Source organism: Pyrgilauda ruficollis, unplaced genomic scaffold (genome assembly GCF_017590135.1).
Source record: "Pyrgilauda ruficollis isolate IOZ18807 unplaced genomic scaffold, ASM1759013v1 scaffold39, whole genome shotgun sequence".
Classification (NCBI taxonomy): domain Eukaryota; kingdom Metazoa; phylum Chordata; class Aves; order Passeriformes; family Passeridae; genus Pyrgilauda; species Pyrgilauda ruficollis.
This window is the reverse complement of record NW_024525378.1, coordinates 1750866-1776411: the sequence shown is the minus strand read 5'-3', so window position 1 is coordinate 1776411 and position 25546 is coordinate 1750866. Positions and strand designations below refer to the sequence as shown.

General features: G+C 37.2%; 1 protein-coding gene across 1 annotated transcript in view; it reads left to right on the top strand.

Annotated features, from left to right (window-relative positions):
• The window catches only part of GABBR2 (gamma-aminobutyric acid type B receptor subunit 2), a 454172-nt gene that overhangs the window by 259540 nt on the left and 169086 nt on the right, over positions 1–25546 (top strand). The window contains exon 9 of the mRNA XM_041476645.1: positions 941–1001. Within this exon, the coding sequence (XP_041332579.1) occupies positions 941–1001 (61 nt within the window). The remainder of the gene's footprint in view (positions 1–940; positions 1002–25546) is intronic.

The following is a 25546-nucleotide window of genomic DNA, read 5'->3' as shown; positions in this document are numbered from 1 at the left end:
TAGTCTGGTACAGAGAAATGTACTGTAGCCTCACAGGTTTACCATTTGGTTTCTTTTACTCTGATGTCTGCCAAAACAAAGATTTATGGAGATGGTGTTAATAAGCCAAACCAGGGATGAAGTAGAACAGCAATCTATTTTGACAGCATTCAGCTCTCCACTACAGGTTCAAAATATTAAAAATACTTACCATAAATGAATGAAACCCTCTTCTTTCATACTCAGTTACAAAATAGCTGAACCAAGGAGGAAATTTAGCAAGATTTTTTCTTAATTTAATCCAGAAAGATTGGATAAAAGATGGGAGTAATTTCTTAGGGATATGTGAGGAGGTTTTAGCATTACATGACCATTATATTGAGAAGTAACAGTGAATAGCACCACAAATGGTAGTACTGACTTAAAGACATTACAATTAAAATGAATACTAGGACACACATGTTGGTATAGTACAAAACCAAGCCATAGGAGCTACTGGTATCCATAATCTAGTATGATAAGTATATAAGACAAGAAAAATAGCTTCTATAGCCATTTGAAGAACTGTGTGATGGATGAATGAAGTGGAAAACTATTTTCTTGTGTGGTCTTTGAAGGTCTTTGCATATCCTTCCTAAAGCAAACAGTGAAAATCAATTATTTGCATACCTCTTATCATCTGAAATTCAGTAAATTATAGGCTTTATTGTGCTTCCATAACCTTGAAATGAAAAGTGGGTGGTAACACCAGGCAACTTTCTAAGGCCACTTGAAATCTGTAGAACAGAAAGCTCTAAGGAAGTGTTCTTGAGTTACTTTGAATCTGTTTGAATCTTCCATCTTCAGATTTTAAACATTGCTTTGGTAATTTTAATAGTCAATGGAAAATTAAAATGTTAATGTTAAACTATATTATGAGAGTCTTATAAAACTTTTAAGGTGTTTACTTTTTTTTATTTAGGGTGATGTTGTTTTCAAAAATGGAGAGAGGATGGGAACCATCAAATTTACGCAATTCCAAGGTAGGTTGCAAACAATTTTCATTATATTATGTATGCAATTTCAAACTTTTGTGTCAGTTGCATTTGTTTCAGGATGTTTTAAATATGTACAATTATTTTGAAAAGGAATTGCTTGGAAGATGCAGAAAGGAACTTAATAAGTGTTTGTTACCTGTTTAAAATGTGGTGCTCTGAACCTTGAGTGCTGTGAGGTATTTCCAGGAATTTTTCTCGATTACAATCCCCATATTTATAGAAACTACTGATCTATAGAAACCTGTACCTGTTTAAAAAACCCTACTGGTCAGCTAAGTATCCACTTCTTAATACAGTTGTTTCTTTAAAACTAATGTGAAGTGGAATTTAGAGAGGATTTTTGTTGTTAAGCTCTTTCAAGTTAGGTTTTGCTCTCTCTGAAGACTCACTTTTGACATTCTGCAACTGTTTGCTAAAAGTTGCTTCAGGAGTCAGTCCCTCAGTGTGTAGAGGACACAAACTGCTGACCCCATCCCTTGGAGGCAACATGCTCCACAGCACAACTCACCAGGCCTGCTGCATGCTCTCAGCCTGAGCTGCTCCTGCAGGGAATGGTCTCGGCGGCAGAGACCGCAAATGGAGCCGTAGGGATTTGTCAGGGGCCATTTGCAGCCAGGATGAGGCGCTTGCTGGGAGAGGTTTCAGCAGAAATGGTGATTCATGTTGTAGTTGTTTCTGCAGTTTATAGAATGCAATTCATGTGGTTTTTTCCCATGCTGAGGCTGAGATAAAACAGGAGATGATTGCATCTGGATAGTCTCGTGAGGGTAGTCGTAAGCTGGCAGATTCTTTTCATACAATGCATAAGAGAGAAGCTTGCTCTCCTTTGTTTTCAGGAGAGCGCTTTAAACATAATCCTGCTGACCAAGTTACAAAGGCTCATTCTTTAAACAGAAATTGTCTGCTGTATGGACATTATTATTAATGAACAGCAATGCACTCGAGGGGTTCTGTTGTTACTCATTCTGAATTACTGAAGCAATCTTCAGAATTGCTCTTGCCTTCACAACAGTAAGTGGTGCTATTAACTCATGCTCCCGGAAGCATTTCAACCCACCAAAACTTTGCAGACATCATCTCACGGTAATGTAATTTAGGAATTCTTGCTCAGTACTAATGATGAATATTGATTGCTTCCTCTTCTTCCTCCCCCCTGCCCCCGTTTTTTTCCATAATAGCGGTGTTTACAGACACGTGAAAGAATCATGAGAAAATTTTTACAAGAGGTATTTATTCCTCAGAAGTCTGGAGGAGCTCTAATGCATTTTGCCTAAGGTACCCTCCTAGAACACCTGAGCGAGGAGGAAGAGAGGCATGTTCCCTCTGTAGATTAAGGATGTGATTTGGGATCATGGGGAGGTGCAATATATGTCATTGGAACTAATCCAGAAGATCAGTAGACATCCAGGATAGCTGATTTTTTGTTGATTTTTATCTCCAACCATTCAAACTGAGGTTCTTTACAATATTTTCAGTTTCATATCAGATGCTATTTAACACCAATGGTTTTACCGTCAGCTGAATTGTTAGATCAGTAAAAACACAAGAGACAGTCACCCATTTAAAATCCCTTGCAATTGCAAAATTACTATTTCAGAAGTGATTCACGTGCATAGTCTATATTTTGATCATCAAACAAAGGTTTCCAATTAACCTACAGAAAAAAATAATTCAGGCATCCTGTGGAGAAATGCCAGAGAAGGGCTGGATTTCTACTCATGCAAGCAATAGTCAGGCATCATATCTTAAGGCTCGTCTCAAGTTTTGTTTCGTTTCTCACCCATTTTGAAAATAAAGAGAATGTGCAAAAATGTATGAGAAAATTAAATAAGGAACAGTATAACACAGATGAAAGCTTTTCTTTTTTTAACTACAAATGATAGTCCAAATATTATCAAGGATTTTTCTGTTCTTCTTTAATTGGTATTAGTTTTGTTCTAAGCTTTTATATTCAATACTTGTGGTATAATTGTAGACATTATTAATTTGTTCAAAAGAATCCTTTATTGGTTAGGAAACTTTCTGAAACATTCTTATTAACATTTAATAATTCTTGGACTATTGGGAAAGTTCCTAGTAATGTAAAGAAGTTAATTAAGTCCAGTGCTTAAAATGGTAAATGGGGTTTTCCTTTGTACTTGTAGCTATTAGGAGTGATCAAGCATGAGACAGATATACAACTCATTGGTTTAAGGGTTTTTTTAAAGAAAACAATACAAATCATGGTGATTTCAATGAAAAAAGACCTCATCAAAGGTGTCTTGTAAATGCTTTTGTAAGATTAGTTGTAATTACGAATACAGCTTATATTAAATGTATTAGTAGCTCATTATCCAAACATAATAGTTAGGAATATCCAGTGTTAGTGTTCCATACTTTAAGAGTAATTTTTTCATCTACACAGCTTTATAATTTCTTTAACAATTTAAATGAAAGCTGTCAGTAGGTCCCAGTTGAAATAATTCAATGGAGAAAAACAAAGCAGATAAATAGGTAATCATGTATCAGAATATGGCCAAAACCTCTGTTCCTCATTTGCTTGGGTAGAAAAATCAGCAGTCTCAGGAGCTAAATTTACTGTTCTTTGCTGGAAACTTTTGTTTTAATGTGACTATCCGCAAACATTTTGGCTATGGGAAAAGCAGACAGGCACATCTGCCAGAGGCAAGGGAAAACCAGCCTGTGAGGGTTCAAGGAGCAACTGCAGTACAGCTGACACAGTGCGATGAAATTCTGAATAGCTGGTTTAATTTTGGATCTAGATACAGTTTTTCCCAAACTCATGCTACTCATGCCTCTTTTTCAGCTTCTGTGCAGCCTGTTACTTTTGCAAGTGGTCAAACAGATGGTGCCAGAGATAGCTGTGACCAAACTGCTTGCTGCTGTACAGATCATGAATACCTCCCAGGAATTATTTAGTATGCAACAGAGAATACAAAGCACATGCAACAGCATTTTCTCCTCCTACCTTACTGGTAAATAAAGAGCAGACTGTTTAGCTGAGATATCCAGTTGATGTTTGAAGTTGGCATCCTTCTCAATGAATGGCTATTTTCCCATGGGTGCAATTTAAGAACTCTTCTCATAGTCAGACATGTAGCTGAAGTAGATAGTCAAAATCTTTTGTCTAAGGAGAGCTGAAAAAGAGTCCTGACAACTTTTGTGGTGTATCAGGGAGCAAGGAGGGCAGTAACAAAGATGAGATTGTAGATTGCTCTGATATGGGAGGCTTCAAGAACAGATCTGTACCTGTCCTTCAAAATGTTTCACTTTGGCAGATCCTTTCTGATTAATCTGACTGGAGCCTTAGAAGGCACCTTGCTTTCAGTCAGACTCCTATTTCTGTCAGGCATTAAACAAAAGCTAAGAGACATTGGTGTTGGAATAGGTTAAAAAGGAAAATCAAAGAATTTTAAATACAAATGAAATGTGCAGAAACTGTGTTTTGTGTAGATAAGAACGAAAGTCTGTGGTACTGCATATTGGAAAAAACTTTAAGGAAGTGGGTGATCACCTTCAGTGTCTTTCTGGGAAGAATTTAAGTGTTTCAACTCATTTAGCCAGGTAATGTGCTGTGACATTTGTTAGTGTTGAAAGCAGATCTGCACACCAAGCAAGAGAGAGAGCGGGACTTGTCAAGTGTAAAACCTTTCGCCTTCTCAGGAAAAGCCTTACTGAACTTCTGCAGTGAAAACCCCAGATATTCTTCTCTGAGCTTAATCAAAAGAAGTGGACAAACAAATGTCTACTCTACAGCGAATAGGAAGCTATGCAAGAACCCAGGATTGTTTCCTGGATCCTAAGTTCATCTATAACTTGTTTTCTAGGGACAGCAATTCAACCCTGGAAAAGTTTCCTTCTATTATTCTAAATACAGTCCAGCATACTCTCAACTACTGTTGGTTCTTGCTTCCACAAAGGCACATATAAATACTAATTGCCTTAGAAATTTTTTTTTAATATTTATCATCTGTCCGCAATATAACCCAAAGAACCAGTCTGTGGATTTTTTTTTCTGTGATAACGTTGAAGGAATATAATGCAATGAATAGAAAATATTTAGTAAGAACTCTGAAAACTCAGACATTATATATATGTATAAAAATATATATACATATATAAATATAAATATAAATATAAATATAAATATAAATTTTATTTATATATATATATATATAGTGGTGTCAGATATCCAGAATCAGTGGATTCATATTTCACTGCTTCTGCAAAGAACTTTAAAAGTCAGAATAAAATTTCCTTAAAAATATTAAGATTTTTAAGATTAAGGAATACCTTCAACTATCTGGATATGAATTTAGGAAAAAAAGTATATAAAGAAATTCAGAATTCTGTTGTTTGAGCAATTTTTTAGTAATGATCAATAAATAATTGCTAGTGTCATGTAATGAGTAATAAATACGTAAATTAAACTGTAGACTGTTTATCATGCGAACAGGATTCTGATCTGGACCCTTCTGGAAAAGATCACCATATCATAAAAAACTATAATTTTTCAAGCAAAAAAGGGAACTACTGAAGAAGTCAGAAAGCTTACTTCTGACACATCCTACATGAGGTCTTGACTGTAATCACATGAATGTATAATTTGTAGACTTCTTGCTGTACCATATCCAGTCCATTTTTGTCTCCATATGAGTAGTGTAATTTTATTGCAACTGTCCATACCTTAGTGACCAGTGTTTTTTTTAGCTCAGTGATCAATTCACAGAATCATAAAATGGTTTGGGTTGAAAGGTACCTTAAAGATCATCTAGGTACAACCCCCATGCCATGGGCAGGGACACCTTCCACTAGCCTGTGATCTATATGAATATAAAAGTATCCACAAAACTGGTTTAAAGTCCATTTCAATATGGAGAAGTATACAAAAAAGAACTCTGAAAGGGTGTGCCTTAAATCTGGAGTCACTGAATATTGACATTACTGATTAAGAAGATTAACTAGAATATATAATTATCAAAATGTACAGTGGTCTCTGGGAGACTCACCAAGTACAAGGAGAACTAGACAAGGATTCAAATAAATATTAATAATTTGAAGATGTAACCAAGAGAAGAAAAATGTTGATTTTTTGGGTCAAATGTCTGGTGCTACATTGGGAGCAAACTTTTGGACAAATGCAAAATGGAGAGCAATTCACCAGTCCATAGTTATATATAAAAAGTACTAAAGATTACAGTAGGTGAATGAACACGAATAAGGAAAACATGAAAAGGTAAAAAAGAAAATTTCTGCACTGGGATGGATAAAAATAATAGTATCGTTTTAATCTCCCTGGTGACAAAAGGCTGTAGGTAGCTACTCTGTCCAGTGCTTATTTAAGAAAAACGTGCAGAGAAAACAGAAGATTAGGAACATACCTTAATACAAAAAAAACCAAAATATCTGAGCTGCTTAGAGAACATGGTCAAAATGCATGACAACTGCTGATAAAAGTTTCTTGTCCTTGTCCTCATCGTCTGGCTGAGAATTAAGAGACTTGAATAGGAGTGGAGATTTGAGCTAATGTTAGGAAAAACTTCTTAATGAAAAGGATGTTTAAACTCTGGAAAATGTTTAAAATTGCTGTCCTTGGGAGTTTTGAAAAACGAGTTCAACAGACACCTGACATCTTGTAGATATTTGTTGTATACCTTGAGACAGACAGATGACTTTTACGACATCTTGAGTTCTCTGCAACTCCACCTGTATTTCTTCTGGACCTGTTGCTCTTCTGCAGTGTCCATAATGTCATCCTCACCCTTTATTTACAAGTACTTGTCCACGTTGTGCTATTAATACCACTTGTTGTACTTCTCTGTATTGTTTCTAGTAAGAGACATAGGATAAGCATGGAACCCTAGAATTATGATTAGGTTATTTGTGGGGAGGAAACATAACATTTAATTGCTCTTCCAGCATCAGTTCTGTGTTTTGTTGTTTTCTTTTTTCCTTTAAATCAAATTTATTTGAACATAAATCTTTTGATCCCTCAGCCAAGTGAGCATCAAAACTGCAAATAGGTGTCAGGGCCACTTACCCTTTGTCTTCTGGTCTATCAGTCTGGTTATTTTTTTCTATGTTCTACAAGGATTTAGCAGGACAAAAAGTGAAAATCATTATCCAGATGTATGTATAAATACAAAGAGGTAAAAACTACAGTTCTCCTCAGATAGAAAGTGAATTGAAGCTGGGATTTCCCAAGCAGATGATAAATCTGTGTTAGGGGTGCGTATCTGTATGGGAACAGGTGCATGGTTTACACTCTGAGATCTAAAAGGCAAGTGTTTCCATGCCTGTTTGAGCTGGAGGGTGTCTTTGGACCTTAAGGTTTAATGTGGATTTATTGTCTATCAATTTGTCTTTCATGAATCCATTTATACTTTTGGCTTTCAACACATCTGCTGGAAATGAGTTTCACAAAATGATGATGCATGTAATGATTAAAGCCCTTCCATCTGTTTGTTTTAAATCTTAGAATCTTAGAATTTCACTGAGCATACCCTGCTTCTTGTGATGTGATAAGCAGTGAATAATTGTGTCTTACTTTTTACACATTGTTAATATTTTACAGATCTCTTATCAATGTGTCTTTAGAAATGCAAGTCTTTGTCATCCATTTAGTTTTTTCATAGTGTAAGTGTTGCTCTATAATTCTAATGAGCCTCTACCTTTCCTGATATTCTTTGTGAGAGTTTAATGAGAGCCACACACAGCTCTGAAATGCCCATCTCCATTACTCATATTTCTGAATGACCTTTTTGCATTAATTTAGCTTCTCTCACAATATTCTGTCTTGCCGCATTTATCCTCTTTTTGGCTCTTTGACCAAAAAGATTATGTTTTCAAAGAATCAGCCACAGTAAGTCCAGGGCCTCATCCTGGTTGCTCTTAATTACTTAGAACCAACAGCTGCATTTGGTATACTTGATATTTTCTCTTGTATGTTATGCTGTTTCTCACTAGCACTGAACATCACCTGTAATTTTATTATCAGTATTTCACTCACCTTTATAACAGTCCTCTGTCAGATGAAATCATACAGGAAATTATATTTAATGTATGTTTATAGCTGTTTTCCCCTTTTATTGTCAGATTTTTTGACACATTTCCTGTTCAGTTTTTGTTCTGTTCCATACCTACCAGAAGCAATGTTTCCCCCTGTGCCAGTTACTTCTCTTGTTATCTGTTGACATTATTTATTAGGAGTTGGGGTTTGTGTTCATTTAGTTTGTTTTTGTAAACACAGAAAAGTGTATGAAAATTCAGGTACTTGGGTTGTGTACTTGTGCTGTCAAACTGGAGAAAGGACAGACAGATAAGAGCTATAGAAATTGTTTGGGGTCTTAGGGAATTATTTTCAAAGACAGATGAATGCAATTAAGTGTGGGGAGTTACTTGAGTCACCTCATTTTGGGCAAGCTGTATTGTGCGGATATAAACTGCGAGGCCAGGGAGGACACGCTGGAGGGGGACACTGATGTGCAGCTGCTGGTCGTCATGGCAGCCCCTTTTGTTTTGCTTTGTTTTGTTTTGCTTCTTTTTGTTTTACCTGAGCTAGCTTTAAACAGGCCAACTGTGGTGCTGCAAGCTGTGTAGCAACAATAACATGGAGCAGACTGGAAGCTGGAAATCTGCCCAGGGGTAAGATCAGTGGTTTGGTAGATAACCTTTCCATTGGGAGCACAGCTATGGGTGGTCACAGCTTTGCAGCTATCAGCATTCAAGCCAACTAATTTCAGGCTAGCTGGGTCCTTCTGTGCCACCCAAAGTTGCAGTGAGCATGACGGGTTGCTGGGAAGAGTTGCATTCATTGTTTCCCCCAGGCACGTATGAGGAGCAGGGGAGATCAGTTTATCACTGTGGTTCTGTGCCTGTGCTGTACAGAGAGGTTCATCCCTTGAGAGGTGGTTTGAAATTGCAAATAATTATTACTGGGACGAGCACATGCGCTATAGAAGAAGCTGTCATCTTCATAGGATTCCCCTTCGGTTCATTCAGTGTACTCTGAGGCAAAGTGTTTCGCAGGATCTGATAAGTGTCTGTCACTACGTTGTGCAAGAAATGTCCTAGGAGATATCTTAATTACTGAGAAAAAATGCAACTTTCAAATGCAACAGCAAAGAAAAAAAGTTGAAAAGCCATGGAAGATAATTTTACATTAATTTCTACCAGAGACTGAAGTATCCAGCTCCAAAAAGTCAACAGAAATTACTACCCCACTAAAGAAACAATGTCTAAAAAGAACCTGAAAGAATTGCTTGATTTTTCCTTCAGAGCTCTCTGACTCACTGTAATTTAAACTTTTTTTTTTTTTTTTTCAATTGGCATTCAGAATCCTACTTCTGCTAGAGTTAACTTGTTCAGCTATTCCATTTCAGGTGATGGACAGTGCTGTTCCTCCCTCTCACCACCCAGTCCTCCCTGCCTTTTGAAGAGAGACAGAGGTTTTCTTGAGGGCTATGGGGCCACCATGAGCTGCTTCTCTCTGCAGAGCTGTGTGCTGGCACATCTCTCTCTTTGGCATCTCAGAGATACGCTTTTTTTTTGGGAAGAATTTGTAATACATAAAAAGATTTTTAAAAAAAGCAAGGGGATAAAAAGAGCTAGAAGACTTACAAGAAAGCCATGAAATTCTGGTGTATATTATGGGGAAATATTTAATTTGGTGTAATTAACAGAAAATTCAGTCTACTGCAATGACATCATCCCTAACATGTAGTTCAAATATTTCCTCAGGATATACAGAACTGTGAAATAAAATAACTTCAATTCTGAATGAATAGAAAAGAAGAAAATTAAGTTCATCTAGGTCACTGAAAGGACATAAATTTTTTATTTGACATTATCATTTGAACAGACAAAACAGAGAATTGTTGAGTAGCACACCAAGCTAGCATGCTAAGGTTTGTATAGTTGTAGGCTACAGATAGGAAAATAATAATGTAAAGTCTAAAATATCTCTGAATCTGTGGAATAATATAAAAAAGTATATTTGACAAAAAGTTCCTTCACAGAACTACTTCAGGGATGGTAGACAATATCATCACGGTGTTATGAGAAAACAGCTCTGATCTATTACAGATAGGGGAGATGAAAATGGAGTGAAGATTGATTTATTCACTGTGTAGGTGACCAAAGGCAGTTGTGATTTGCATGCTGCAGAATTCATATTGGCATTTGTACTAAAACTTTGAGAGCACAGAAGCTGTTTAAGTTCAGGTTATTAGCTCCTTATTAAGGGTACAGAAAGGCTAAATTGCTTTTCCAATTTACTAGTCCCCTTTTTTAATTCTAATAATAGTTTTCTTTTTTTTCTGCCATTACAAATATTTATCTAATTTCAAATCATAGAAGATCATGCTGTCCTTGTATTGGCGCCTATTTCTCTAAGCTGACATTTTAGTTTTTGAAAAAATATTCTATTTCGATATATCATCACTGGACCCTGGTTCAGTTAAATTAAAGGATTCTGATCCTGTCAGCATGTAATAGAAAATGAGCACATGTAATTAATAGATTTGGGAGAAATCTTTAGAATTTTGTCTAAATGTCTGACTTTTGGTAGTATTTCACAATGGCACAGGTGTTATTTTCTGGCTTGAATCATGTTATTTAATATAACTGTATTGACTCTGTTACACATCTGTGATAAACATCTCTCTGTTTATTTTCAGTGTATTTTGATGATTTGCTCCAACATGTTTCTTTTGGAAAGAAATTAAGTGGGAATGCCAGTTCAGCAAATAGTAGCTTTTCATTTCTTTATTCCTAGAGTCACTAAAGACCCTTTGTAATCTCATATTTTGAAGAAGCTCATTTTTCAGAGTTTCAGAGTTTTCTATTATAGAGTCTGGGAGTCAAAAAGCCCCACAACAGCCACACCCCATAAATTTTGGACTTAGGCAAAACGTTTTTTAAAAGCTTACTATGGACCCTAATGTCCCCTTGCCCCTGCAATGAAAGGACTGGGTCATACTTTTCTTACTCTTGAGTTACTATTTCAAAAATTGAAACCAGAAGGGGAACATGAGTTCTCTTGAGAAAAATGTCTGTTTGAAATTCCATCCGTCTTGGTATTTGTTATCTTCAGCTCGGGCGCATGTGTAATTTTTTCCTTAAGTGATTATAGAGGACAAGGGATGAATTCCTCATAAGCAAATTATTTCATTAGATTGATCTAGTACACCTACCTGCAAGAAAGTGCTTCCACCACAGATGATTTAGCAGTGATTTAGTTCAAACTACTGCCAGGATGAAAAATGTTTTGAATTAATACTGTTCGTGTAAGGAACAGGGTCAGACAGAGATATAGGGAACTGTCATTTGTACATAAATCTAAGCACTATTTTATATGATCCCCAGCTACTGACATGAAGCTGTTTGATAGCTTGCTGTGTTCTCCCTTTTTTCCTCCCCTCTTTGTTTAACCTTTGTGCCATGGACACATTTTTCCTCTTTGCGCTGCTTTCTGCATATCCAATTCAGAGCTATCCAGGCCATGCTTGACCTTGACAGACTCTACAGTCTACTAGTTAATCCCTTTGTATAATTATTAATTTACTTTTATTTTACCAGATTTGGACTTGACTGGACTCACTAGGTGGTCTCAGAAGCCCCACGTGACATGGGAAGCATGGGAACAGTCTCCCTGTCAGTGACTTGGCCACTGCAAATAATCTGGGATCTACCAATAAAGACTAGCTTGGAGGATGAGGAAAGGAGCAATACCTCAATGAAAGTGTATCCCCTAAGCTCATAGAATCTTTTAGTTTGGAAAAGAGTTCCAAGATCCTCAAGCCCAACCTTGGACTGATCACCACCTTGTTAAATACACCCTGGCACTAAGTGATAGGTCCAATCATTTCTTGAACGCTTCCAGGGATGGTGGGTGACTCCTCCATCTCCCTGGGCAGTTCACTCCAGTCTGTTCCAGTCCCTCTGCTTCTGCACTGAGCAGGCTGGATAGCTGTTCCCTGGGAAACCTATATTCCCATCTATAATAGAGTCATGATGGATCCTTGTTTCTATTAAAAGTGTGATACAGAATCCAAAATAGTAGTACACGTAGCCTGCTCGGGCCATTTTAAAAGTCGAGTTATTTGTAGGCCTGGTAAGGCAAATTGCTCTGCATGCTGCCCTGACCTGTGTCAAAATGGAAAGTTGAGTACATCAGGGGAAGCAGATCCCTGTGCTCCTCAAGAAAAAGGTGTCTGACATACACAGAGACCCTAATCCTCAGGTGAACAATTTTACTGTTTTAGAATGCTGTTTGTACCTCACAGGCTATAGGATGGAGCCATGGAGAGCTCGGTGGATTGCAGGAATGTCGCATGTTCATAAAAGCTGACAACTCCTCTTTGAAAGTGAAACGTGTTTCTCACATTTAGGAGAAAAATAAGAAGAGGCTCCCTGCACAGAGCAAGGGGAGTTAAGCTTTCTTCCCATTCTGGGCCTTCAAAAGGTCATTGCAGAAAGTGTTGTAACACAAAGTGATTTTAACCTGCCTCTGCTAATGTGACATTTGGAGCATGGCTGTGGCAGTCTGATGTGACAGCAGGCAAATGTTGTGTTGTGCTGTGTTAGTAAATGGCAGACGGCCTGGTAAAATGAGGGACTTATTCACATATTTAGTCTGTGCTTCCCCTCTCCAGAGGAAAAGACTTTGAAAAGTCTCTGAAGTGTGAATCCCAAAGGTCAGTAAATGCACAAAGGCCTTGTTGAATTTAGAGAAGCAAATAGAATTAAAAAAAAACCCCAATTTGTGGTTTTTCACACCCAGAAAATGTTAAGTAGATTTAAGGCTGTGGTTGTGTATAGATGCTATAAATCATCAAAAGCTTTTTAACTGCTCATATCCAGGTTTGATAAATTCAGCTGACAGCTTAAGTGATAACCTGTAGCCAAATGCTAGATTATTGCCTGTGTGTTGCAGGTTCATTTTTCAGCACTTTAGAACTACTTTAATCCCTGAAAGACTCAGGTAGCTTTAGTCCATCTGATTTACTGTGCGAGATAAAATCAGTGGTGCACATAACTCCAGTCGTGGACTGACTCTGGAGAGAGTGGGGTTTACAGAAACATTAGTTCTGGAAAAGACCGTGGGCTCGCAAGCCATAAATATGTAGATAGGTGTCCTTTGGATATAGAATGCCCTACTGATGCTATGGACCATATTGTGTAAGCTAAATATTTCATCCCTTGTCTGGTCTTGAGTTGGGCTTCTGCTTCTGTTTCCCTTGTTAATACCTATTTCAATTATATTTTTTAATGAAAATTCAAATTACTTTTTTAGCTCTCTATGATCCATCTATTTGTATGGAAGAGGCTGGCTAAATGAAAGGAGTACAAAAGATAAAATGTTTAGGGGAAAGACAACTGAGTTACACTTTTTCATTTCTAAGTCACTCAAGAATTTTGAAAATGCTACCCAAAGTGGATTTTCCCAAAGATTAGCTCAGCTGGTCAGAGCATGGTGTTATTAATGCCAAGGACATGGGTTCGATCCCCACATGGGCCATTCACTTAAGAGCTGGACTCGATGATCCATGTGAGCCCCTTCCAACTCAGGATATCCTGTGATTCTGTAAAGCTCGCTGGCAGCCAAGTCAACCTAGACATGCCCCATCCCAAATGGACCAAAGCTGAAACCCATCTTTTTTAAGATGTGCTAGCCAGAAAAATGCATCTCCCTTGGCTTCATGACTGGAGATTTGAGCATGTAGACATATTTCCAAGCTTTTCCTCCCTTAGACCTCTGTTGTGACTGACAAAGGAGATCTGGCCAGAATAATGATAGTGGTGTTTTTGCTCTTTTACTGAATACGAAAAAGAGAATTACAGTCTAGCTAGGAGCATTGCAAAGTTCCTCAGCTCTGCCTTGTGAATTTTAACATAGAGATTTACTTAGCATGAGATCCTAAAAGGAATAAAAGTTTATCTTAAATGATCTGTCAGGTTCAATTTATTCACATTAATTGGCCTGGAGCTCTTCCATTTAGCAAAACCTTGGCTGCTCTTGCATGGGCAGAGTGCTTGGAAGGAAAGGCTCTTTTTGCTGCCTAAAGATGTGCCCATGGAAAGCTATCCAACTAGCATCCCTGGCAGGGCTTCCTATCCCACAGGGCCACATGGACAGATGTACTGGGAGAGTAGCTTTGGGCCTTCACAGTCTGCATATATACCTCTGGTGCTGGGCAGCAGATCCTACAGAAATGTGTACTGCCTCTTTCATGACAGATTTGAGGAATTCAAGAAATGACTGGACCTGGCACCTAATGCCATGGTCAAGTTGACAAGGCAGAGATCAGTCAAAGGTTGACCTCCATGATCTTGGAGATCTTTTCCAACCTAATTGATTCTGTGATTTTTGTAATTTCAAGCAACCTTCTTGCCTCAAACAGCACAGCCATGGCCAGGCATGGGTGATGGGGGCAAGGTGCACTCAAGCCTTAGGGCAGATGCCAGCTGTGGACTCTGGACATGCATTAAAATTATGCATGTTGAAACCCCAGACATAGCAGTGCTTCTCCTGAAGTTCAGAAAACTGCAAGCTACAGATGCAAAGAATGGAGACAAGAGATAATTTCTAAGCCTTTGCAGCATCTGTTGCTTTGCACTTTCACCGGCTCACTAATATATAGACTAAAAGAACAGGTGTAAAAGTGGCTCAACAGTAGTCTTCATTACAATATAATTAATTATCTCATGACTGTCTGTAATTTACACTCATTCAAGAGGCGCTGATTCCAGGTGACATTCGTATTCTCATCATTTTGGATAAATTTAGGATGAAATATTTATACTGTATTTAAGACTACATATATTCCTCTTGTTTGCTTTCCTTTCATCTTGGCATTGCAACTGTTATTAAAAACAAGCAAAAAGTGGACAGACAGGAGTAAGGGAGTGAAATGTTACATTTGCATGTCATAAACCAAGTACTCAAATTATTATTTGAAATTACAGGACCAAAGTAAAAACTCACAAATAGTTTTCCCCTCCATTCTAAAGTATAAAATTACTAATGTTGAAAATCTCTAGCAATGAGAAAGCTACAAGCAGCTGAGGTAAACTCAATTCAAGGTCCAGATAAAGAAAACTGGAATAGTCTGTGCTGGCAGACTTGATTTTAACTGGGTGAGATATTAGGTCATGGAGTGGCTTTTAGTCACATTGCATTAAGAAAGTGAAATTCTGTCCCTGTTTTACATTGCTCAGGATGGGGATGGAAACACAGAGTTGAAATATTTCATAATGTTACTCTAGTTCAGTAAAACTGTTTGCCACTTAGCGTTCCAAATAGTTTTTTGACTAAAACAGAAATGGGAAAGCTGCCCAAGATGCACAGAAAGGAAATACAGTCTTCAGGGTTCTCTGAATTTTTCCTTTGTCAATCTTTTTTTATTCATGTTTGTTGATATCTATGCAGAACAGAGAACTGTTAAAAAACTAGACCTTGAAATCTAGGTTTAATTCTTGCTGTGGTAAAAATGCTAGGAATTTTACAATTGGTTAAATTTTGTATTAAAAAATAGTGATACGCATATACTGGTATCTCAGATTTGACATTAGCATCATATAATGATGCTAATGTCCTCTGCCACCACCATGTGTGTATTTTTCCACTCCTTGTAGAAAGCTGGTAGTAATCAGTCCCTGGAATAGTGGTAAACTCCTTTGTGCTTTGACTAGAATATCCTCCTGTGTATTCTCTTTTCTGAGATAGTATGAGTTTTCTGGGAATTGTCCTCATCTGAGATTTGTTAATTGCTGTTCAAGAAATTGCCACAGATTTCCCAAACTAAAAGATGAGGGTGCCTTGTAAAGGTCTGAAGCAGGAGGAGAGGTTCTTAGCTTGTACACATGATAGGTTTCCATCCTATACTACAATGTAACAGTCATTCTCAATGATGGGATTTTTGTCTGTGATCCATAATTATGAGGGTAAAGAAGGACTTAGGGGACTATTCAGATTACATGTTGGCCAAATCATCAGGTAATGATCATACAGAAGAAACCGCCAGGACAGTTATGCCATACACATTTCATTTTTCAAAATAAGCTAGCTAGATGATGGTGTATAATTAATCCCAATGGAATAACCAAGGACGAGCAAAATTGAATAGTTGCTTCTCTTTTTGATCTGGAATTGTTCTATAAATTATTCTGTTACCTAAAAATCAATAGCTGATCTGTTAGATGGATAAAACCCAAACAACAGATAAAATATAAATGAAGCTGCATCACACTGAATTGGGTCAAATCCCATTGGAAATGGGTCAGGCCTTTAGGAATCATTCCCTACTGTTGATTATAATGAGTGCACAAGGTTTTAAAACCAGCTTACAGTTTTTAATCAGCAGTAGCTTATGGTATGATGAATTACTGCTGTGTATGTGCTGTAATTAAACAGTGCTTTATGAAGACACTTCTTATGAAGTAGTTGTAACACTAAACTCTGAGACTGATACAGCAAAGTTCTGAATCCATCCTGAAATGTTAAATTGATGGGCATTCAGGACCTTCAGCATCTCACACAGTCAAACCTGTAATGTAACAGACAGCACAAGAGACCTTGTTTTGCACAGGGATTAAATATTCATCTGTGACTGTAGCAGCTTTTAAATTTTTAAGGTATTGATCCACAGCCTACTTTGATTTTATATAATCTGAACCAATGTTAAGTACCCAAAATATAGAAATTATTTTCTTGAGCCATGTGAAATACAAAACTTTATTTCCTTCAAGAAATTAAGTTATACTAGTGTGTGATAGCCTGCTGCAATGCCTTCTTCTAGGACTACAAGTGAAAAAGATGTACATAGAATTTTTTTCTTGCTAAAGTGTCTATACAGTTAATTGTGTGTCATTTTGAATGGGGTTTTTCATGGATTGGTTTTAGGTTTTTTTTTTTGTTTTGTTTTGACAAATGTACAAATTGACTCTGATTGCCAGGTAAATGAACTTCCAAATTTCATTAATATATTTGTTTTATTTGATAACTGAATATTATGGATTTAATTGAAAGCTATTTTAGTTAGTTTACAAATTAAATGGTAAGAATGTAGATCCACAAGCTGTTCCTCATATGTTTGCTTGATCTTTGTTTCCCTGCATGCCCATATTTACACCAGCATTTATCTGCTCCAGACTTGCACTAAATGTGGCACATCTAAGCCAGGTCTAAGCCCTAATACCTCAAGACAAATTGTTTTCTGACAAAATGCAACACAGCTCAGGATGTCCCCACACACAGCAGATAGACCACCCACATAAAAAGTGCATAATTCAGATGTAGTTCCAACCTCCACTCACTGTAGAAAAAGAATTTGCATCAAAACTCCTTTATTCTGAAGTCACTGAACTGCTCCTGAGATATATCTGAGGTGAATTTCTAAGACTCATGCTTATTCTTTTTTGCTGTATATAAATAACTAAATATTAATTTACCACAAAGAAAGAGCAAAATGACAGTCCAGAAGCTGGGGCATTAATCTAAACTGAGGGAGAACTGATTTTGGATCCCTCATCCAGATTTTTGTGAGAGGGAACTTAAACCATCATTTGATGAATCTCAGAGGAATGTTCCTGTTACTGATCTAGGATGCTCAGTGGGGATAGGGAGAATTCCTCTTTCTTGTCACAAAAAAGTAGTGGGTCAGATCTAGAATATATCTGCACTGTTAATTATGCCCATATTTGTTTTTGACCTTGGTGCCTAGGTCATTGAATCTCCTGACTAACACAAGTGGAAATAGTAGTGGAAATTCCTTAACTTATATTTGAAAAGTCATAGACTTTTGAATTATTTATTAATGGGAAAAGGTAAATAATTAACTTAAACTCATTAAATGGTAGGAAATGTCAAGAAAAATCTTAAGCCCAAATATATCAATGCAACAGGAGTCATGTCTGGCTGAGCTTAGTTTTTGTTGTCTGTGTGCTGCACTCTATTTGTACAGGTCTAAGTGGCAGCAGGATTATTTTTTGCGAGCAGGTATTGTTTTCTTTAGTGGCCTCTATGAAAACCTTTCTTTCAAACATTTGTCCTTCAACTCTCTTCAAAGCTATGCTGCTACATGCAATAAATCATTATGTAAGAAAGGAATAACTTATTAGTTCTGTGTTTGTTTTCCTTCACCTTTTATTTGTAAGGAGATCATCTCAGGAGATGAAACCTGTGTCACGTGTGATATCCATGAAAATTCAAACAACTTACCCAGATATTTGCATCTGAGTAAGTTGTCTTGAACCACCTTGAAGAAAGATGCAGACAGTTCCAGAATGAAACTAAATCTCATCCTTTGGTATGTGTCTATAGGAAATCAAGCAAATCATACTGTGTAAGAAGTGCCTGTCTTCCTTCTTGACAGAGACCCCTGACAAGGTAGCTCTGATATACACTATACCCACTGAAGTTTGAGCAGAGGAATCCCACCAAATTATCTTCTAACTAATAAATAGTGTAGTAGGTCTAAAAAGGAGGAATTAACTTTGGAAATAAGTTATATGGAGCACTACCCAGTTGCTTCTTCTGTAGGTTTAAAATTGTCAGTCACTTCCCATATAATAGTGTTTAAATAACCAAGTTTAGGCACTTATTTTTTACTGGCTTTAGATCTCACAAAAATAATTTGGTGCTGCTGAAGAATAAATCAAACAAAATTAAATCTGAAAACATGAGAATTCTTGCTAAGAAAGCTGAAAAAGCCCAAACTGCATATTTTTGTAATGCAAATTGAGATTAAATTAATTTTAGATTCCTCCCCAGCACAATAATTTGGGCAGCACAGCAAAGCTGAAGACTAGTTCCTCAGTTCCTAGAATTGGTAGGTATATCACCATGAATGACTTATTGTAGTAGGACAAGGGAAAAAGGAGACTTTACCATCCTAACTTATACTGCCTCGTTGCATAAAGTTTTCTTGTATCTGCAGATCATGGTGAATAGCCAGCAGTACCCCATCCAGAAACCAGGAAGCTCTCAGTGAGGTTTTCAAGACCAGGCTCCATTGCACCTCTTGTCCTCTGTATGGTGAATTGTGAATGGAAATATTCATCCAAATTTTTCATCTGCTAGACTGACTTTAATGCCAGTTGGGAATAACAATTTGCTTCCAAAAACTGAGCAAATTAGCTTTTAAAATAGATAATGGTCTGATAATTTGTGTATTTATGATGGCTGAACCAAGGTAGCTGAATTGGTGACCCAGCAGCCTGTGAAAAGCTGCAACTTTCTTGTGTGTGGTAACTTATGTCTTCAGCAGTCTTGTGGGATGTGTCACCTCAGGCTGATGGATTCAGTTTGGATTGAATTTTACAAGCACAGAAATTGTTAGTGCCGTACCTGCATTTTGGACACTTTGTGGGCTCCCTGAGGCACCTCACTAATTGCTGTGGCTGTGTCCCCTTGTGCCTGTTCCATTCAGAAAGCCAGTTTGGTATCTAGTCACCTCAGCAGAGATTCCTGTGTCCCTCCCTTTTAATGCATTTGTTACCAACACAGAATATTTTAACAACCACATCTCTAGAGAAACAAACCAACCAACCAACCAACCAACCAACCAGAAAAAACCAAAAACCAAATGCTGTTTAAGTATATAATTTTAAATTTTTACTTTAAAAAAATATTTAGTAACATTTACTGAATTTTGCTATATGTAGTAATGCTGTTTAACATCTAGGAAAGAGATTAAATATTTCAGATGTTATATTTTGCATTTCTTGGTTTTGCTCGGCAACCAAATGAAATTGCAAGATAAATTTATTTGTAGTAAGAAAAAATAATTTATGCAGTATTTGAACCTATAAGTTGATTTAATTAATTCATTATTTGTTTCCACCAAAAATTAAATACTGACAAAAATAATATTTAATTTGGAGGCAGTTCTTTTAAGACTGGCTTTAAAACTTTCTTTTATTTATGATTGTTCTAAAAGCTATAGTAATATAATGTTAGAAAAAGATCATCTTATCTGGTATGCTCTTACACAAGTTCATTGTGATAATTCTGTTCAACTTTATTTTCAATAGGCCTGTTTTCCTTCTGATGTAGAACTAAATTAGTCATACACAGTTCCTCTAAGAAAATGTCTCATGTAAGAAGCAGAGAAATTCAGATGGTTTTTCACCACTTCAAATTATGTGTATAGTGCTTTCTTGATTGTTAAATTACACTCTAGGCTAGGTCAAGGTATAGAATAGTTTTTATTTTCAAGTGGATGGGAATTAGATGATTTAGAAGCATATTACTGGGTATCAGAGAGCAGGTAATTTTATGTTTAAGCTCAACAAAAGGTTTGTATGGGGTGTGAAGAAGGTTTTTATTAAGAAGAGAGGAGCAGGAAATTGGACCTCTTCAAAAGAGATTTACCCAATTTTTCTTACTATAGTCAGTCAGTTGGTTTTCACAAAACCAGTATCAGCTATTGAAGGAAACAGACAATGCACAAGCTAGATCATGATAGATTTAGCATTTGTTTTCAATTGAATGCAGTTATCTTTCATCCACAGAGGTTTTACAGCATGCCCTGTAAAAATCTCCTAAGGCATGGAAAGACCCACTGAAGGAAATTAAAACAGTATGTCTGAGAACATCATGTCCCAAGTTTAAAAAAAAAATAAAAAATGCAGTATCATAGGAAATATCAGTATATTTTCTGTTTGTTCATTACTTCATTTTCATATGCAAAATCAGGAAACTCAGAAGGACAGCTTTACAAACAAAAGTCTCAATCTGAGTAGTTATTGCTGTTCTGTTGATGAATTGCCACTTTTGAACTGGACCTGGCTGAATGATACCTGTAACTCTCTCTTTGGATCTCTTCTGAAAAACTTCAGAATGGTAGAGAATGGTTTTTTTGGTAAATGGTAAGGTAGTTGTTTTGTTTTGAGAAACCTAGATATGACATTAGGGACTTAACAATAGGTAAAAAGGTCTGTGTGTGATATTTCTTTTGGAGGTATGCAAGCACTTAAGGATAAACATGGCTGTCTCTCAGGGCTCTCGTCTCTCCAGCACTGTGTGCTGTAACCTTTGGCAATGAAGCAGACGAGGCTGTGTCTGTGTCCTCCCAGCATTTCTCTGTGCCTCCCATCACCTTTGCTACTCTTCACCAAGCTCAGCATGGTTGCCTGACCTGGCCACTGAGCTGTGTGTCCTGCAGCTGTGCCTGTGTCAGCCTGCTCTCTGGTCTCTCTCTGGCCTCTCTTGTCAGTTCTCCTGGTCTTGCAAAGTATTTTTGGTATGTTGAAGGGATGGGGTGGGGCACGTGTCAAAGCTGTGAAAGGATTCAGTATTTTCAGGGTAGGAACATGAGCAGGAAAGGACTGTCATTCAGTGGCTAGTCCAGAAGAATCCATGGAGTTTTCATGGTAGTTCCACTGTGCCTCCCACATACACACACAAGAAATACCAGAAAACCCATGACATGCTACCTTTAAATAAAACAGCATCTTCAAAAGCTGCAAGAATGGGGGTATTGTGCACAGGGATGAAACAACTCTACTGATGCAGTAGGTTGTCATGGTCTCAGTACCAGTTGCAGAAATGGGAATTGTTTTCCCTATGAATTGTAATAATCCAGTCCTTTACAGCTCAGGGTTAAAAAGCACCTGCAGAAGCAGTCCATGAATAGGATACATGAGTTATAGAATATCTTCCATTTAACTAAGAAACTTCCATTTCCAGAAATATATCCACTGGAGCGTGCCAGAAATAATTCAGCAGAGCAAAGACAAAGCAAGTTGGTGCTGCACATGGAAAACAGAGGTGCTGCCAAACAGCAGTGCTCTCCCCATCAATGGTGTGATTGAAAAGGAGCCAGTGATTCCTCGTGCAGCTAGGCCAGTGCAGAGGAGGATGCAACACAAGCGCTGCTCTGTTCAGCAGCTGTGTTTTCCCCCATGTTCACTCGTGGTACTGCTGCACTGAGGAGTGACATGATCTGGTTAAGTGAAAAAGTGATTTGAGCAGGGTGGGCTTAAACCCAAGGCAAACCTTAACTAAAGCTCTGCAATATGAGCCATAAATCCTGGCCCCTCTGTTTTCTCTTGTTTTTCCTGGTACTCATTCTACCGGACCGTGGTCAGGACATGTCTGTTCCTTCTAGAAAGCCAGATGGTAAGATCATTGAGGTGAGGAGGGCATCAGAATAAAGAAAAGATTGTAGCTGGAATTTGAGGGTGCCAGATTTCCAAATACACAAGTGAAGATCCAGGGTCTGCTCTCACACGAGAAGTGTGATTTTTCATCTCAGATGTGTTTCATATGTTTGTGGCTACTGCTTCTCATGAGTTTTGACATTTATTGTCTTACATCCCATGGTTCTTGTTTAAATCAAAGTTAATTAAATCTAGAAACAAGAGATTTGTGACAGATTTTTCTGTACCTACCCAAAACAGAGGGAAGCAAGAGAACATTTTCACATCTTTTACTGAAGAAGTAACAGCACTTGACTTGCATTGATAGCTCCCATGAATCTGTACCTGCTATTGCAGAAGAAGGAATTGTTTATAAGACAGTAAAGAGACAAAACTTGTGGCTAAGTAATTTTTTCCTGAGAGTCTTAAAATTTGGATAGTTAAAGATTTATGATCACGTATGTAACTATATAAAACACATGACAGATTATCAACACATTATCATTCTGTCCCAGTCTTTTTTTTTCTTTTTTTGGTCTTCTGGGTATATTCTATGACTTAAATTCCATCAAATGCTGTAAATATCAAGGGACTGGTAGCAGTTACTCAGATGCATATGCACTGTGTACTCCAGGTAAGATGTAAAACCCCTTCTCACACTTTAATCACTGTGGTTTTGACTTGTCAGAAATAAAGTTAATGGGACAATTGACTTTTGTAACTTACATTAAGATTTTGCTATCAGTTTCAGGGAAAAGTTTTTAAAAATATTTTTAAACTGTTTTTAGCCTTACATTCTAAAATTCTGCTTTCTCTCATACTCCAAACTAGCTTCAGCTTTCTTCACCTATAATTTTAACATTATCTTAGGCAAAAGGCAAAAAATTATATTAGAACAGTTAGACACTTATCCCTCTCATTTAAAGCACTACAATTTTTTGACTTTTGATCCCACTTGTAATGAAAAACCAATTGCATCCATTTTGTACAGTAGTTTTCCAAAGTTTTGTGCATCCTGTGGGGGTTGTTTAATATAATATTTTATGCCCAAATAATTTAAAAAATTTCTACCATTCTTCAGTCTCATACTGCAATATTCATACATGAGAAAAAAATGCATACTTCTGCTTTTCTAGTTTTAATCAGCTTTGCAAGGATTTTTGCCTTATATTGTATTTCACTCCTACAGGCATAAATCCTATCCTAACAAGACAATGTTGCTGTGTGCTATCAATTTTCTAAGCAGAATAGATTCTCTGAAACTAGGAGTGGTTTGTCAGATTGTTTTCTCTCAGTACCTGGAAAGGCTTAAAGAAGTTTATTTAATGTTACACACAAATGCAATGTCACTCTTATGCATAAATGCTTTTGTGCTCTGGTTGAGCTTTGCCACAAAACTTTATTCCAGAGCTGTCTGTCAGGTATATTATATAACTGCTCTATATCAATTATTAAATCCTTTATTATTTGAAGTAATTATATTTTAATGGCTGTATCTTTCCATGGCAGGCTTTTTCTCTTAATGCTAGTCTGCTTCCTGTAGCTATTCAAACTCCAGATGAAGAAATAAAAGGAAAAATAAATCAGAATTCAAAATGAAATAGCACAATGACATATGCCATATTTTAAGAAAAATTTTAAAGTAATCATTAAAGATAAAATCAATGGGTTTCACTTTAAAACTATTCTTTGTGTCTTAGACAGAATTCTACAGCAATTTCTCTGCTCATAGTAAAACATGTTGTTCCTAATTAGTGCTCAAAGGAAATCACTGTTGGACCTTTCTCCTCCTTTTTTAATTTTTTTTTTCCAGTGGATTAGTACAAAGAGATTATTCAAAACAGGTTAAAAAAAGTGGAGGTTTGCTGAAGCAGCAGGAAAATGGAGTTATTTCTCTGGAACTTTGACTTTTAACCGGTTCCAGTTGGAGTGGTTTCTTTGTCTTGAATGTAGGATCAGCTTACAGGTAAAAAAAAAAAACAAAACAAAACAAAACAAACAAAACAAAACAAAAAAAAACAAACAAACAAAAAAAAAAAACACCAAACAAAGCAAAAAAAAAACCAAATCTGACCAAACCAAAATAGTTTTCTTAATGAGTTTTCTTTTGCAAAGATTATTATTTTTGAGGGGTTTTTTTCCCCCTGTAACTTTTAACATATTTAGATTTTAAAATGAAAAATAATGAAGTAGTAGTGGTTTTAAATATTGTAATTTGAGACTAGATTTCATCCTACTAAAATGTACTGGTAGGTTATGGTGGAAGTCAAACAACTCTATCAATGTGAAAGGTGTGGATCAGGGTGGGCTAAATTCTGAATTGGCCATCATCTTGTGTTTTAAAACTGCTTTGGTTTCATGCTGATGTACAATTCACATATATTTACATTAAAAAATGAAAAAGCATAAAATGGAAATTTATAAAGTGAGAAATATCCTTGTAGGGGTCTGTTGGGCAGGGCTGCTACACAAAACATTTCAAATGCTGTTGTTTGAAACCCCACCACTCCTTCTGTAGACAGCAGTGTCTTGTGAGTGGGGTCCATCTTCTGGATCTGTCTCTTAAAGCCTGTGAGATGTGAGTGGGGCATGGCCACTTTTCCTCCTCTTCCAGTGCTTGAGGTCATGGAGCTGCACAGCCTCACCACCTGCACCCCTCAGCCAGTGCCCCACTCTGGGTCCCTCACACGTCTTTACACTCTCACAGCATCCCTCCTCCTGGTGGGTAACCTAAACTTTCCAAACTTCTCAGGTGGCCTCATGGGGACAGACAAGAAAAATAGATTTTGAAGAGGATTTTCCCAGTAGCCACGACTACTTGTAAAATGCATCTCTGCCCATGGCAGGGGGTTGGAACCAGATGATTTTAAGGACCCTTCCTATGATTCTAAAACACTGAATTTTGCAGCCAGGCACACACTTTCCTCACTCAAAGAATCATGCAGTTCTTGGGTTAGACAGGCATTCTGGCATTGTGTAATGCTTCTTGTTCTCTCGCTCCCTAGAGTGCAGTTCCTAATTGTAGCAGTGACAAGCCTGTCCCTTATGGGAACACAGCGTACCTCCCTGAGGACAGGGAAATCCAGTCTGTGATCCCATGTGACTTTTACATGGGGAGCTGATTGTCAGGGGAAGGCTAGAGCTGAAAAATCTCAAAGTCTCTGGCTTTTGATGGCTCTTTGAGTGGCAGCTGTCTTGTTCATCTCAGCAGCAGAAACTGAAACAGTGATCTAAGGTGGGTATTGCTATTAGGGGGCCTTTGTAGTCTCCCTTATATCTCAGTAAGTGTTCACTTGTAGTTGCAGCTTACAGCACAAGTAGGCTTTTTGTTGCTCTAAAATTTTTCCTGAATTATTTCCCTACAAGTCCTGAATAAAGTATTTGGA